General features: G+C 41.6%; 2 protein-coding genes across 2 annotated transcripts in view; one reads left to right on the top strand and one right to left on the bottom strand.

The window, feature by feature from the left end:
• Nucleotides 1-275: 275 nt before the first annotated feature.
• Nucleotides 276-15,878, bottom strand: LOC130206392 (macrophage mannose receptor 1-like). The gene is made up of 29 exons (XM_056434340.1): nt 15,727-15,878; nt 15,228-15,629; nt 10,009-10,182; nt 9,379-9,534; nt 9,172-9,285; nt 8,921-9,061; nt 8,655-8,837; nt 8,086-8,243; nt 7,891-8,007; nt 7,684-7,799; nt 7,239-7,387; nt 6,675-6,874; nt 6,472-6,587; nt 6,260-6,338; nt 6,020-6,164; nt 5,868-5,906; nt 4,266-4,429; nt 4,079-4,143; nt 3,871-3,971; nt 3,622-3,761; nt 3,327-3,435; nt 3,059-3,219; nt 2,715-2,820; nt 2,324-2,556; nt 2,052-2,217; nt 1,810-1,962; nt 1,623-1,739; nt 867-1,025; nt 276-774 (listed from the first exon to the last, which is right to left on the bottom strand). Exons 1-29 carry the CDS (start codon nt 15,797-15,799, stop codon nt 590-592), a joined length of 4,221 nt encoding a protein of 1,406 aa, XP_056290315.1. The 5' UTR covers nt 15,800-15,878; the 3' UTR covers nt 276-589.
• The window catches only part of hacd1 (3-hydroxyacyl-CoA dehydratase 1), a 36,292-nt gene continuing 29,027 nt past the window's right edge, over nt 8,774-16,038 (top strand). The window contains exons 1-4 of the mRNA XM_056434344.1: nt 8,774-8,859; nt 8,986-9,033; nt 9,404-9,477; nt 10,073-10,208. The gene's annotated coding sequence lies outside the window, so the exon portion shown is untranslated. The remainder of the gene's footprint in view (nt 8,860-8,985; nt 9,034-9,403; nt 9,478-10,072; nt 10,209-16,038) is intronic.

The raw sequence follows: 16,038 nt of genomic DNA, 5'->3' as shown, positions 1-16,038 counted from the left end.
GAATAAAAGGCTTGCAATATTTCAGTTGATTTGTAATGAATCCAGAATGCATGACATTTTTGTTTTTTGAATTGCATTACAGAAAATAAAGAACTTCATCACAATATTCTAATTTTCTGAGACAGTCCTGTATGTCTTGATTTGATCACATTCTCAGCAAATCGTGGTGGAAATTTGAGTCCAGAAATTCGGTTTTGTTTTGAAATGTGTTTTATTGAGAATCTATTCAGAAGTTGTAAGCTATAAATAGACTGATGAGAATAATGACATCCCAGTTGAGAGAAATCTGATGATTTTTTAATGAAACATCTTCAGCTGTTATGATTCTTAACTGGCGTTTTGTCTTCAAATGCTTTTGATTATCTTGATTGATGAATATGAATTACCATATATTATAATATAATAAGTATATAATCATTGTCCTTGTGATCTTGGAAAAATATTACAGGGTTTAGTTGAGATCCAGTTCCCAGTAAAGTGAACCAAAAATAAATATGAAACCATAATAATTAATCTTCATATTGGATTGGGACTGAGCTCATGTATGCTTGATCATTCTGCTCTATGTTGGCCACCAGCCCCTTGGTGTCTACAAGGACTCGGTAGGGATTGTTGAAGTATAAGTTGTTATCAATGGTGTTTCTCCTAGGACAGGGATGGGTATCCGTTTAAGGAAGAGGAGGAAGGCACTGAGTCCAATTATGGCGATTACAACTAGCACTACAGCAACAGTGATGCCAGCAGACCCATGAGAAACTTCTTCAACGACTGGGGCTGGGGAGGCAAAACATTAAAGAGCATTAACAGTGAGATAACTTGAGTTTAAAACATTATCTTCAAAATACATAATATTTGATCAAATATACCTTTGGCTATTTTGCAAATGTAAGACTTGTGTCTGGTGCAGGTGTGTGTGTTCCACAGTCCACTGTCAGAGCTGATGTCCACACATGAATCTGACTCTGGCATCCCTGTTTTCCAGTTGACGTAGTCCACAGCACTGTTATCGATCCACATCCACTCATCTGAAACAGGGAGGCTCGTTACTTTAATGAGACACAGCAAACTCACAGAGCTAAGCATTCAACAACCCAACAATATTCATTCCACAGTACAATAGAAAATAATTTAAAACCATTTCAAATCACATCTGTTGTTTTCTCATTGTATATATATTGTATATATTGTCCTTGAATGAGTTTATGGTCTCAATCACTAGTTTCAAGTCTTCTATAATACAGCATGATGTTCAGTTTGTGAGTTATGGTCCCATTTTAAGAAAAAATAGACGATAAAGCAGGAACTGCATGGCTACCTTATGATTGACGGGTTGCTACCTCACCATGTGTTGTCTGGGAGTTGCGATCTTTTTGTTCGCAAAAAAATGATTATTCAATGTTCCGTTAAACCCTTTTGTATAACTTGTGGTTGCAAAAAGCCAAGATGGCAACGATCAAAGTTACAAACTTGAGACTTCAAAAGGGCAATCTAATAGGTGAAGTTACGTCACTTCGTCCACTTTTCAAATAAAGTCCATGAGTAGAGTGTACTGTTTTGTATGTAATCGGGACACTACTTAACTTCTTTTCACGTTGGCAAAATTAATTGCAAGACAAGCTCACCTTCATGAGTCTTGTGGAGGCCGATCCAGAAGGACTTGGCACTGTCCTGCAGAATATTCAGGTTATGTTCTATGAACAGGCTTTCCTGAGGGTCCTCAATACTCACCAGAGTGGCACCTGATGAACAATAGCACACTGTCAAAACTGTACACACATACACATTTTAATTTGATTCTTCATAACTTACCCATTTTCACACATTCAACTGAGGCATGGGCCCAGTCTTCCATCACTGAGCTCATGAAAGAATAACAATGGCCTCTGAAAGGTATCCATGATTTTTTTTTCTTTGGTTCTGGACAGTTGCCGGGGAGTTCTGGGAGCTCAGCTGGTGCTACAACTGAAAAAGAGACAGGCCAATGCATTGTTAGTGATGCTTAGTAGTTGTTAATGGACAGTGCAACATATCTAAGAGAAGGATTGTCTGACCTGATGACCTCTTGCAAAGGGAATAATAGGTGTTGGTACATGGTGCAGTCTTCCATGTTTTGTCCACATCCATATACACACAACCATAGTTGTGTTTAGGCTCATTTGTGCCCCATTTGGTATAAAACAGCAGCCAGTTATCGGTCCACTTGAACCGCCCACCAGTCTGTGAAAAGAAAAGATTTTGCATTTAAGTTGAAATGTAGCCAAAAAGTCTCAGTTTAGAATCCAGTTTGAACTAGTGGTAAACATTAAGAGGTAGAGCCTTTTACCTCATTGCTGTTGAGGCCGATCCACACGGGCTCATTGTGATCGAAAATCTCCAAGGAGACGTATGCCTGGGTGATGGGGTTCAGGATACTGACCAGATCTGCATCGTCTACTTGGCACTGCCTCCTCGCCTCGTCCCATTTCATCTTCAGGGCCACCAGTTTGTAGGAGTCATTGCCAAGTTTATGGAAAGCCTGAGGTAACACCGTTGTGGCTGGGACTACAATCTGAGAATCTTTGTAGACAAGGAACATCATGAGCCATCAATCTTATTCAACCAAAAATGTTAAATTGATTTTGTCTCCAGTCTTCATATACATAATTACACAATGTTTGAAAATATACACTCTCACTGTAACTCATGTTGATGTGGCTTTGCTGACTATTGCTCACCACTGTTTCTTTTGCAGATGAAGCTTTGTTTTAAATGACAATCTACCTCCTTCCATACTCCTGAAATGTTGGAGTTGCTTCCCACCATTATCACACAGTCAAACAACTGTCAGGCAGAAAAGAAACAAACATCAGTTTGACATTTTAACTGTCTGAAGTCAGGATACACAGGGTTCTTTCATAAAGGTGACAGGGTGTCTCATTATAGAAGTTGATTTTCACGTGTCTTTCATGCTTTTTCCACAGTTCTTTGCAACTAATCTGCAAGAATCTGATCATTACATTGTGGAGATAGACCTTTGTGCAGACACAATGTTGAATACAGAAGTTTAAGGTGAAATAACCTGATCATTAAATGTAAAACGTCCATCAGGATGCCCTTTTGCCCAGTTGGTGTATGAAATGGCTTTGCCATCTGCCCACACAAAATGCATCTCCCAGTTGACGTCATTCATGCCGATCCAGAAGTCTTCATTGTAGTTCAGCATCTGCATTGTCAGGAATGCTAGAAAGGAAGACACAAATAATCTTGAACTCATAGAATTGTGGTTTAATTATGTCCCTGCATAATACAATGTAACCTTTACAGATGAACACAAAGAAAACACTCGCCTTGCTCTCTCTCCTTGGTGATAGAAACCAGATCTCCTCCCTCCTTTATGCAGTACTTCCTGGCGTCCTGCCAGTTCTTATTGTCATCCCCCACAAATATTTTATAGCACTGTGTAAAAAAGGTTTGCACTGTGTGTTAGAATAATAAGCAAAGGGACGGTAGGTAACCAGTGTGAAACTCATTTTACCAGAACAGATGTAAGGACATCTGAGTTTAAATCGAATCCTGAGAGTAGAAGTAAGAGTTTTAGCTTTTGTATTGAAGTAATTGGTGTTTGATGCAGTTATTCATTACCTTTCCTTGGAAAGTGAGCCACTCTGGTGCACATCCTCCCGTAGGAATAGTGGTTGGGGCCATTGTTGTGTTGATAAAACTTTTGGTTCTTTTGCAAATGGAAGGTAGCTCAGTACCACAATTAATGTCATTCCATTCCCCTAAGTGCAGAGTTTATAGAGAACAATGAATACATTTTCAAAAGAAATTCATTATTTGGTCGGACTAGCTTATATTTCTGAAACCACCGCAGTGTAGTGTTAGAATCACCCATGCCCCTGTATATAGTCACACAGTTTTCATTTCTATTATTAAAGCTGGGCTCATTTCGTGCCCATGAAGTGTACGATACAGGTGTGCCATCCACCCAGCTGAAAATGGAGAGAGGAAAACGAACGAGACGTCACTAATGAGAAAAAACAAAACATCTGTGGTTATCTGGTTACGCAGTGTGCCGAAACAATGTTGTGTGATTGACCTGAAGGATTTATCCAAATCCGCTGTCATGCCGATGTAGTACTCATGTCCTGACTCTTTCGCTATCTGTTGGATCAGCATGGTAAAATAAATATTACAATAAAGTTAAATAAAAAACAATTGTCACAAACAAGGTTTTCAGCACTTTTGCCACAACATCAGATCAGTTTGTATTGAGAATGTCTTGCCTGTTTCCAAAGGAACTTCCTCTCACTCTCCCCTGTGATGACAACAAGATCACCAAAGTTCTTTTTACAGACAGCTCTAGCAGATTCCATGTCTAGATTGTCATGGTTGACCCAATAATGTGTGTCATTGTATATAAGCCAGCCATCTTCAGTGGTGTTGTACACTGTAAAGAGAACAAAACTGTTATCAGATGTCTTTCAGATACACGATCAAGGATCGATGGAAAACAAGAGTCTACAGCCATGCTAGCAGTGCTAGCTAAATGCAAACGCTAGTATCCTACAAATTTCGACGTTTATCGTGTTCACCAACATTTTTAAATTCGCACTAAATTACAGCCGAGGCTGATGGGATTACCAATATTTTTGCAAGTATGTATAAAGTAGGGCTGTCAATCGATTAAAAAAAATTAACTAATTAATCGCACATTTTGAAATTGCGATTAATTAATCGCGATTAATCGCGATTAAAAGTGTTTTCCTTCTTTTTAAAGACAAAACTTCACACAGAGCTGTGTTTTCAAAGAGGCTCCTACATATACAGTGCCAGCGAGGTATTTAATATCGTGGATGATAAATTGTTTCTTCAGTGAAACATCAGATTAGTAAAAAAAAGAAGTATATTGAGACCCCATTGGTCCTGTCATCCTTAACATTGAACAGCAGCAGAACCAGTGGCCTTGGTAACTGACTGACATTCAAATATGTCACGTTAACCCTTTGTTGGCTGGGGGCATTTTATACATTTTACAAAACAAAACAAATTCACCGTTTAAAGTCTTTTGCATGTGACACACCCCCACGTGTTATACATCAAACATTCCAGAACAATCTCAGCTCACTATACAATGAGGCTAATTGTCCTCACGCCGTGTTCTCTGCTCTCTGACTGACAGGCTGCTAAATGAGCCTCACCTGTGAGGTGGGAGGTCCTTTGTGATTTACTGAGTGTTCATTGGTTGTTTTTCCCCCGAAATGTTGACAGACAAACGGATTGACAAATCACGGTAAAGGTTTCGTGTGACGAGTTCTTTCCGCGCTGCGTCACCCGACACGTCGCCCCTCCGTTCCTCTGTGTATCAGAGGGGGAGACGGGAGGAAGGAGGAGCAGGAGGAAACCCGACTGATTCATCCACGAGTTAAACTGATTTCTGCTCCTTATGTTTTAAAAACGGAAACAGTGTCGAACCGTATTGCCGCGGTTTGACACTCAGAGGAGTGTAAAAACTTCAACGAACACCGGAAGCAAGTCGAAGTGTCCTTGAGCAAGGCACTGAACCCCCAGTTGCTTCCCGGGCGCATCACTGCAGCCCACTGCTCCTTAATAACTAAGGATGGGTTAAATGCAGAGAACTAATTTCCCCTTGTGGATTAATAAAGTATATAAAAAAAATTTTTAAAAAGAAGTTGCGTTAATTGCGTTAAAATATTTTAGTGCGTTAACGCGGCCAAATTAATCGCATAGATTAACGCGTTAACGCTGATAGCCCTAGTATAAAGTAATGAATAAGACACATTTTCAGATATTTCACTAAATACCAGACGAATTGAAAACAAATGAATCTGGGTCTGTTTCCGGGAGAAGCCACTGCTGAACTGTACCTGTTTCAACGGTGACAGGCTCAGGTTTGGGAGTCACACCTTAAAGTACAAGAACCAAGAGGTCTTAACGATGGACAAAGCACGACTCAAACATCACATAAAATGTCTCTGTGTGATCTGCAGCTCAATGATGAGACCGGTCGATATGTCACCTTTGCCTATCTGGCAGATCCAGTGATTGTAGGCTTCGCAGATCACATCATTCCAGGACCGATTGAAGTTAAATTGGACTTCTGCACAGTGTTCGTTGTCATTGTGGTTGTTTGGTTCGTAAAAGTCCCATCTCTCATAGCCGAACTAGAGCACAGTTTGGGGGAAATGCACATAATTAGGCCAGGGATGAGAATAACAATGGGTAAAGCCTTTTGTGACAATATTGAAGGACTACATACAGGTGACCCATCGGACCATTCATAACCTGCATTGGTACCAAGGCTGAGGCCAATCCAGGCTCGATCAGAGGGTTGAAACCTAGATTACAACAGAAAAAAACAGTTCTGATTATTTGAGTAGCATAATAAATATTCTGAAATATACATTTATTCAATAATATATGTATATATATATATATATATATATACATATGTATATAAAGGTAACATACAGAGCGTTGTTCAGGTCCTGTGAACTGTGTATGCTCATCAGGTCCCCTCCGATGACCTTGCAGAAATCCTGCGCTTCATGCCAATTCCTTTTCTCCCGCTTTGTTTTTAAAAAAAGCTTTTAAAGAAGGGAAAAGGAGAGATGAGATTGAGCTTCATGTTCTTAAAATCACACTGTTGTCCGAGATTATTTCAGTCCTCCTACTTTGAAGCAGACACTCCTCTTGGCAACAGGGGTCCAGCCAGACTGACAGCTCATGGCGGGGGTGCTGGGTGGGACTGTTGTCACATGTGCACCCTCTGCTGGTTTCTTACAGATGTACTTTTCCTTGTTGCTGCAGCTGACAACATCCCATAATCCAGCGAAAACCCCAGTTGTCATGGCAACGCATCCCTGATGTCTGTCTTTTATTAAACATGCCGTAAGAAATAAGAAAAATATCGATAAACTGAGCTCAAAGGTGTGAAGATTACGATTAATTATTACATTCAAGGAAAGTGTTTAGTAAATAATGAATGCTGATGATGATATACAACAATAGATGACGTCAGAGTCCAGAGACAACATTCTGTGAGGCTGTGTGTCAACTCAAGGGTGCTTTGGGTTTATCAAGCTAACATTTTCTAATTAGCACTAAAAATAAACTGCAGTGGAGGCTGATAATAAACAGCATTAGTTTAGCTTGTAATTATTCATAAAACAAAGCTTTTGAAAAATGCATCACTTCACAGTAGGAAGCACAGACAGCCAAAGAGAGGTGTGCTGTACCTGGCATGTCCACATTGAAATGAGTGAACAAGACTTTTCTTCTGGTGGTCCACTTGAAAGTGTTAATGTCGTCTGTGTTGGATAAACCTGTCCAGAAATACTTCTCCGGCCTCAAACCCACCAAACTGACCAAGAAGGCATTCTCATATCTGCATGAAAACGTATGAAAGCAGAAAGGTGAGCAATGACATCTTTAAAGCTCGAGATTTTAGGATTAAGTGGAAATTAATCTTCAGTTTTAACGAATTACTTAACATTTTAACACATAATTTAACATTTAAAAGACAAACTATTCCTCGTTTTCAAATACATTGAACCATCCAACTCTTGTTTTAAGACTTAAGCTAATCAAAGTCAATGAAATGCTTTCAAAACAGGTGTCATTTTTATGACTACAATAAGGGGCAAAGTTTGACATGAACACAACATAAATAATAAAATATACCTATCAGTCACATCCACCACATGCGCACCAGCCTCTGAGCATGCCCGCTTGGCCTCATCTTGGGTTTTTGTCTCAGAGCCAATGTTGTAACAATAAGATCCAAATCTGATTGAGCCCTTTGATGATAAAGAAACAAACACAGTGAGACTAAATCTAATATAATCTTTGTTGTATGATCTCTTTATCAACATTAGTTGCATCACTCACAAGCTTGCAGCCCGGGTTGTCTTCCTCTTGGGAGCCTTCAGCTGGTCTAGTGGAGGCCTTCTGCTTACAGATGTATCCATACGTCTTCTCACACATGTGGTCCGCCCACTTCCCGTCCTGTACGGGCCACATTCAGCAGATGAGAACAGCACCGCTCATGTTATCACTCCATTCATGACCTTTGGCATTTGTTACCTTTCCTCTGACGACAACGCAGTCTTCCTGGAGGTTGGTGGCATGAGACGGCTCATCGGTCTGCCACTGGGTGAAGGTGACGTGGGAGTGATCAGACCATTCAAACAGCATCTGGTTCTTCAGATCATTCAAGCCAATCCAGAGCACATCTGTCGGCACTGACGGGTTTGAATGTGCACGTACATGTTAATGTGGAACCATCTCTCACATTTTTTTTTCTGATATCTTATCATTCTGGGGAATGCGATTATTGGTTTTCTTGCAGAGCGTTAGATACGAAGATCAATACCCCTCACATCTGTGAGTTAAATATGAAGCTGCAACCGATTAGTTTAGCACGGAGACAGAGAAAAAACTAGCTTGGCTTTGTCAACTGTTAACAACATCCACCTATTTTCCCCCCAAAAACTCAGACAAAACAGACAAAGTAAATTTCATTAGTTAAATCGCCACAAAAACTCCAGTCTTTATCCTACGTTAAGCTGACCAGCTGCTGATAAATAAGATGGTGGTGCAATACATTGGTGGTGGGGGGGCAGTGTGGTTGGTCTGACTTATTGCACACTTACAGTATCCAGACTGGGATATGACGAAGCTCTGCTCTTCTATATTGTGTATGCTGGCCAGATCTCCTCCCTCTTTGTGACACGCAGCCAAAGCATCTTTCCACATCTTTTTGTTCCTCTGCAGGTAGTAACAGCTTCCTGCATATGGAACCCAGTGACTGGGGCAGAAGCTGGGCTGGTCTTTGTCTGTGGAGAGAGACCCAAAGAGGTGAGAACACATTCACTCACTTTAATAATAAGCCAGACAATTTGGAATTATATTAATTTACTCGGAGGTGGCGGCAGACTGGTAGAGTTTCCTTTGCGACAAATGTAACCAAGTTTCTTGGCGCAGGCGCTGCTCTCCCATTTCGAGGCTTTTGCAGCATTGAGGGTTGCACAGGTGAGACCGGGCTCTGACGAGGGGTGACCTATTGGAGACATTGAATCATGGTTTTAATGTCAACAATCAGAAGTGCATTTGCAACATTGATTCTCAATTTGTCATCATTTAACAAGCATACTGCTGTTATTTACTTACCTGAAGCCCAGTTTAAATATCTGAAGGGGTTACCGTTGCTCCAATGCCATCCAGTCTCAAAATCCAAGCTGTTCAGTCCAATCCACAGAGATGTTCCCAAAGTATTTGTCAACCCTGCATCAACCCATACATTACAATGCAAGTGTTTCACCAAAGAGTCAGTGACATAACATTTCAGTATGAATAACAGAAAGATTGACTTTGTACCTGAAATGTATGACTGCTCATGTAGCTCTACAATGCTGAGGAGGTCGGCTCCCTGCTGCTGGCAGCTCTTCCTGGCCTGATGCCAGGTCAACACTGACTGTGAGTTCCTCTGATACTGAACGTCTGTGATCGGGTCAACGTCCCAACCCAAGGACACTGCATTGTGGTCGAGAGACACCAAATAATAATCAAACTGAGTGGAATCGCTTTACCTCGCGAAGCACAAGTAGCGTTACCTGAATATTATCTGTATCAGAATTAATTTGATTGACAATGAGAGTCTAAAAAAAGGGAAAATGTGAGAAACATCTTCTACACCCCTGTCGACAACTGTGCTGGGTTTCATAGAAGAACAATAGCACAATTGAGATGGCTTTCGTTTTAGGACAGTGGCAGGGCAACGATGGGCCAAAAAGGAGGAAAACAAGGATTGTGCTGTGTTGACTACTCAAGACAGGAAGTAGTCGGTGTCAGAAACCAGACCTGTCATCACTGACCTACTCAGTGATCGCACTTTGAGAAATTACAGACCAACGAGACAATTCTGCAGGGTTTGATTAATAGATTACTTCATAAAGTTGTCCAACACAAATTCTCCAAAGGCTTTTGATTATCATCAGTGTTTCTGACCTTCATTCGGACAAAAGCCCCATTTCTTCACTTTGTCGTAATCTCTCTCTGTTGCACACCACAGCTGTCCATCTGAGCGACCTTCCTCCGTGCATTCAGCATACCACTTCTCCTCAATCTTAAATGGGAACTGACATGGTCCTCCAAAGGCATTGCCCCCGATTGTGAAAACCTCTGAGGAGACACAGATCCTGAAGTAAGTAAGTAAGTAATTTATTTTCCATAAGTACATACATAACGTGTACATACTGACAGACATTAACAACAGAAAAAATGTACGAATGGTGGACCGTCCAAAGACCGAGGTCTGTAGGCTCCTCTGAGATGAGGAGTTGGACGGCCCCTCCCCTAACCCTTTCACCCCCCCCCCTCCCAACTATTACAGGCACACAATTCAATTCAATTCAATTCAGTTTATTTGTATAGCCCAATTTCACAAATTACAAAATTTGTCTCGGAGTGCTTTACAATCTGTACACATAGACATCCCTGCCCCAAAACCTCACATCGGACCAGGAAAAACTCCCAAATAACCCTTCAGGGGGAAAAAAAGGGAAGAAACCTGGAGGAGAGCAACAGAGGAGGATCCCTCTCCAGGATGGACAGATGCAATAGATGTAATGTGTACAGAAGGACAGATTTAGAGTTAAAATACATTCAATGAATATGACAGAGTGTATGAATAGTTCATAGTAGGCATATTCCACGATGGAGACCTCCACGATCCATCAGGCAGATGGCGGTGGGGAGGAGGAGTGGGCGGAGTCTCAACAGTGGGCGGAGTCTCAACAGGACAGTGGCGTAGTCATGAGCAGGAATTCCACGACCCAGACGATCCATCAGGCAGATAGGATCTATGCCGTCTCATAGGGTCCGATGACCCCATGAGGCGTGAAGTCAAAAGGACTCCGGGGAGAAAGCAGAGTTAGTAAGGTGTGATTGAGAGATGAAAATTCATCCTTAAGGAGAGAAAAAAGAGGAGATAGGTACTCAGTGCATCCTAAAACGTCCCCGGCAGCTATAAGCCTATAGCAGCATATCAAGGGGCTGGACCAGGTGAACCTGATTCAGCCCTAACTATAAGCTCTGTCAAAGAGGAAGGTCTTAAGTCTACTCTTAAACGAGGTGACTGTGTCTGCCTCCCGGACTGAAATTGGAAGCTGGTTCCATAAAGAGGAGCTTGATAACTAAAGGCTCTGGCTCCCATTCTACTTTTTAAGACTCTAGGAACTACAAGTAGTCCGCATTTAGTGAGCGTAGCTCTCTAGTGGGGCAATATGGTACTACAAGCTCCTTAAGATATGATGGAGCATCACCAATCAAGGCTTTGTAGGTTAAGAGAAGAATTTTAAAAGTGATTCTTGATTTTACTGGGAGCCAGTGCAGAGCCGCTAGTGCAGGAGTGATGTGATCTCTTTTCTTAGTTTTAGTGAGAACACGAGCTGCAGCATTCTGGATCAACTGGAGGGACCTAAGAGATTTATTAGAGCAGCCTGATAATAAGGAGTTGCAGTAATCCAGTCTCAAGTAACGACGTGAACCAATTTTTCTGCATCTTTTGAGACAAGATGTGCCTGATTTTTGAAATATTACGTAGATGAAAGAATGCAGTCCTTGAGATTTGCTTTACGTGGGAGTTAAAGGACAAGTCGATCAAAGATAACGCCAAGATTCTTTACAGTGGTGTTGGATGCCAGGGCAATGCCGTCTACAGAATCCACATCACCAGATAATTGATCTCTGAGGTGCTCAGGGCGATTAAAATTACTTGGTTTTGTCTGAGTTTAACATCAAGAAGTTGCAGGTCATCCATGTTTTTATGTCTTTAAGACATGCTTGAATTTTACAGAGTTGGTTGCTCTCCTCTGGTTTTATCGATAGATATAGTTGAGTATCATCTGCATAACAATGAAAGTTTATGGAGTGTTTCCTGATAATATTGCCCAAAGGAAGCATGTATAAGGTAAATAAAATTGGTCCAAGCACGGAACCTTGTGGAACTCCGTGATTAACGTTGGTGGTTATCGAGGCGTCATCGTTTACAAATACAAACTGAGATCGATCTGATAAATAGGATTTAAACCAAATTAGTGCCGTGCCTGAAATGCCAATCGACTGCTCCAGTCTCTGTAACAGGATGTCATGGTCAATGGTGTCGAATGCAGCACTAAGGTCTAACAAGACCAGGACAGAGAGAGTCCTTTATCTGCTGCCATTAAGAGGTCATTTGTAATTTTCACCAGTGCCGTCTCGGTGCTGTGGTGTTTTCTAAATCCTGATTGAAATTTCTCAAATAAACTATTATGATGTAGAAAGTCGCACAACTGATTTGCGACCACTTTCTCAAGGATCTTGGAGAGGAAGGGGAGGTTAGAGATCGGTCTGTAGTTAGCCAACACCTCTGGATCCAGAGTGGGCTTCTTCAGGAGAGGTTTAATAACAGCCACCTTGAAGGAGTGTGGTACGTGGCCTGTTAGCAGAGACACATTGATAATATCTAATAGAGAGTCGCCAATTAAAGGCAACACGTCTTTAAGCAGCCTCGTCGGGATGGGGTCCAAGAGACAGGTAGACGGGTTAGAAGTAGAAACCGTTGAAGATAATTGGTCACGGTTGATGGGAGAAAAGCCCTCCAAATATACACCAGGGCATACAGCGGTTTCCAAGGCCATTCCACTTGAGGACAGATTGGCACTGGTTATGGGCAAGAGAATATTAATCTTGTCCCTAATAGTTAAAATCTTTTCATTAAAGAAGTTCATAAAGTCATTACCACTAAGGTTTATAGGAATGCTCGGCTCCACAGAGCTGTGACTCTCTGTCAGCCTGGCTACAGTGCTGAAGAGAAACCTGGGGTTGTTTTTATTTTTTTCTATTACTGATGAGTAATAGGCTGCTCTGGCATTACGGAGGGCCTTCTTATATGTTTTAAGACTATCTCGCCAAACTAAGCGGGATTCTTCGAGATTAGTTGAACGCCATATGCGTTCAAGCTTTCGTGACGTTTGCTTTAGTTTGCGGGTCTGAGGGTTATACCAGGGAGCAAACCTCCTCTTCCTCACTGTCTTCTTCTTCAGAGGGGCTATCGAGTCCAGTGTCATTCTCAAAGAGCCTGTGGCACTGTCAACAAGATGATCAATCTGGGACGGACTAAAGTTAGACCAGGAGTCCTCTGTTATATTGAGACGTGGTATCGAATCAAATACAGAAGGAATCGCTTCTTTAAATTTAGCTACAGCACTGTCAGTTAGACATCTGGTGTAGAAACTTTTGACTAACGGAGTACACTCCGGTAGTATAAATTCAAAAGTTATGAGGTTGTGGTCTGACAGAAGAGGATTCTGTGGGAAGACGTTCAAATGCTCAATGTCAACGCCATAAGTAAGAACAAGATCAAGCGTGTGGCCAAAGCTGTGAGTGGGTTTCTGTACTCTCTGACAGAAGCCAATCGAGTCCAACAAGGAGATGAATGCAGCACTAAGGCAATCATTATCAACATCCACATGGATATTAAAATCTCCAACAATAATAACTTTATCGGTTTTAAGAACCAAACTTGATATAAATTCTGAGAATTCAGATATAAACTCTGAATATGGACCTGGTGGCGGTACAGAATCACAAATCGAATTGGCTGTAGTGTTTTCCAGGTTGGATGTGAAAGACTAAGAACAAGGCTTTCAAATGAGGTGTAGTGTAATTTTGGTTGAGGATTAATTAATAGGCTCGATTCAAAGATGGCTGCTACTCCACCTCCTCGACCGGTGCCTCGAGGAATGTGAGTATTAATATGACTTGGAGGAGTCGATTCATTCAGGCAGACATATTCTTCATGGCTCAGCCAGGTTTCAGTTAGGCAACATAAATCAATGTGATTATCTGATATTAAATCATTTAGTAACACAGCTTTAGATGACAGAGATCGAATATTTAGGAGACCACATTTAATAGACCTATTTTGTTGCACTGCTGAAATAATGGTGTTAACTTGTATAAGGTTATTGTGTACGACTCCTCTTCTGCTTACTTTTAATTTATTTAATTGAAGTGGCCGTGGGACAGACACAGTCTCTACTCTAAAGTCATGGGTGGGTAACTGCTCGAATGGAAGAGCAGAGAAGGGTGTTAAACTACAACTCTGCTCCCGGTTCCTGATCTGAACCCTGGGTTGTCATGGATTAAGTCCGGTGATCAACTTGGTCATATTCGCAGAAATGAGACGCGCTCCGTCCAACGTGGGATGAATGCCGTCTCTCCTCATCAGATCAGGTTTTCAGACAGTACACACACATATGGATCAAAACATAAAATGTCGTACAAGCAACAACAAAAAAACCAGAACAGGAAAAAGAAAACGAAAAAGAAAGAGACATAGTAAAAATAATAATAAAAGGCAAATGTGAACTACTGATAACTTAGAAATAATAAATAAATAATAATATCACGAACATCAAATTATGTATATACATTTTTTTCTCAAATATCTTTCCTCTATTGTACTGTGCCGCCAGGCTAAAGATAATCAGATGTTTATTGAGTAAAATGACACAAGCAAAGCGTGCAAATCATCGGCCAACTACTTGTGGACATTTGATATGCTGCCATTTCAGTGACTTTTTGGGAATTTTTTCCCTAGAACTTAGGAGCCTGTCTGCACGGTATCTGATCATCCACAGAAGCATGAACGAGGATGTCCTCTTATAATGGGAAAGAAGGCCTGTCATTCATGTTCAGGGCTCTGTTCAGGCCAGCCAAGTTCTTCAAAGTAATGGAAGAGAACAGTATCTTTATGGATCTTGCTTTATGCACTAGAGTGGGGACATCTTGAATAAGGGCCTCCCTCAAACTGTAGCCACACCCGTGGAGACACACTATCAGCTACCATAGTATACGGAGCAGATGAGGTGCAGCATATACATTTGTGGTTGTACTTTTGGCTTCATGGCGTACTTCTTGATGTGGACTCTCTGCTGTAGGTCGATCTGTTAGATTGTCCTCATCTACATGCAGGAGTATATAGTTTGGTTGAGTCACAGATGGGTTCAAGTCAAGTGTCAGAGAAGGACATCTCAAGAACTGCAATCAAGATTCTACACGAGAATGTCTTTAGCAGGACTTTCTGAAACATCCTTCCAACATTTATAAATTTTAGACACTACAGTTTACACTTTTGGGACTTTGTCTTTTATGAAATAAAATGTTGTCCCCAAAATTCCTACCTTGAAAACCTTTTGAACAAAGGTCATCCTCGGTGCCAAATATCCTCCAGCGACTCCAGAGCCCTGAGCCTTTTTCGATCATTATGCTCCTCTCATTGTGGTTTCCCCAGTTTAGGTGCAGGTCCTGGTCTTTGAGGCCAAAGAGGGTCTCATTCTTGCACTGCCAATGCTGGAGGTCACTGTTCTCATCACATTCAAAGAGGAGCACCTTGACCCAGTCCTTAATCTCTGTAGCCCCCAGACAGAGCTTAAGGGACAGACTGAGGACACGCGATTCGGAGGCCCAGCGGAACTGCTGCTCTTTGGCATGAGGGTCACAGCGGGCCACCGTCACTGACGTGGCGCTCTCCACCTTCATGCACTTGTTGTGGTTCTCGTTGAAGATCAGGAAGGAGCCACTGTCTGGAGCAGAACAGAAGAGCTTCACGAAATGTACTTACAATCCGATCACTCTCGTGCATTTAACTCACAATCGGTGAAATGTGTCAAGGGTACGTACCTATGTCTGCAGCGATGCAGAGGACTTGCATGAGACCAAAGAGCACAGCAACATTTGAGCACAGTGACATCATCCTTCAAGTGTAGTTTGCACTCAATGGTGGAAGTGATTGTATTAGAGTTTTCCAGTCATGAAAGAAGTGGTGTGTGCTAAGATGTGTGACATGGAGCAAGAAGGACACAGAGACATGGTGCGTTCCCCCCTTAATCATTCTGATGGGTATCCTGTCACATGGGGAGCTGAGGTTGGTCAAAGATGACTCACTGTATGTTAGAGATTGACTTCCCACTCTGTGACTGGCCGTTACAGTGG

Source organism: Pseudoliparis swirei, chromosome 16 (assembly GCF_029220125.1).
Source record: "Pseudoliparis swirei isolate HS2019 ecotype Mariana Trench chromosome 16, NWPU_hadal_v1, whole genome shotgun sequence".
In the NCBI taxonomy this organism is placed as follows: domain Eukaryota; kingdom Metazoa; phylum Chordata; class Actinopteri; order Perciformes; family Liparidae; genus Pseudoliparis; species Pseudoliparis swirei.
The sequence above is the reverse complement of the archived record's forward strand: the minus strand, read 5'-3'. Positions and strand labels throughout refer to the sequence as shown.

Coding starts and splice junctions, on each gene's coding strand:
- LOC130206392 (XM_056434340.1), bottom strand. CDS start 15,799: ATGATGTCACTGTGCTCAAATGTTGCTGTGCTCTTTGGTCTCATGCAA. Junction 6,339..6,471: donor CAGGACCTGAACAACGCTCT/GTATGTTACCTT, acceptor GTTGTAATCTAG/GTTTCAACCCTCTGATCGAG. Junction 3,972..4,078: donor GATTTGGATAAATCCTTCAG/GTCAATCACACA, acceptor CTCCATTTTCAG/CTGGGTGGATGGCACACCTG.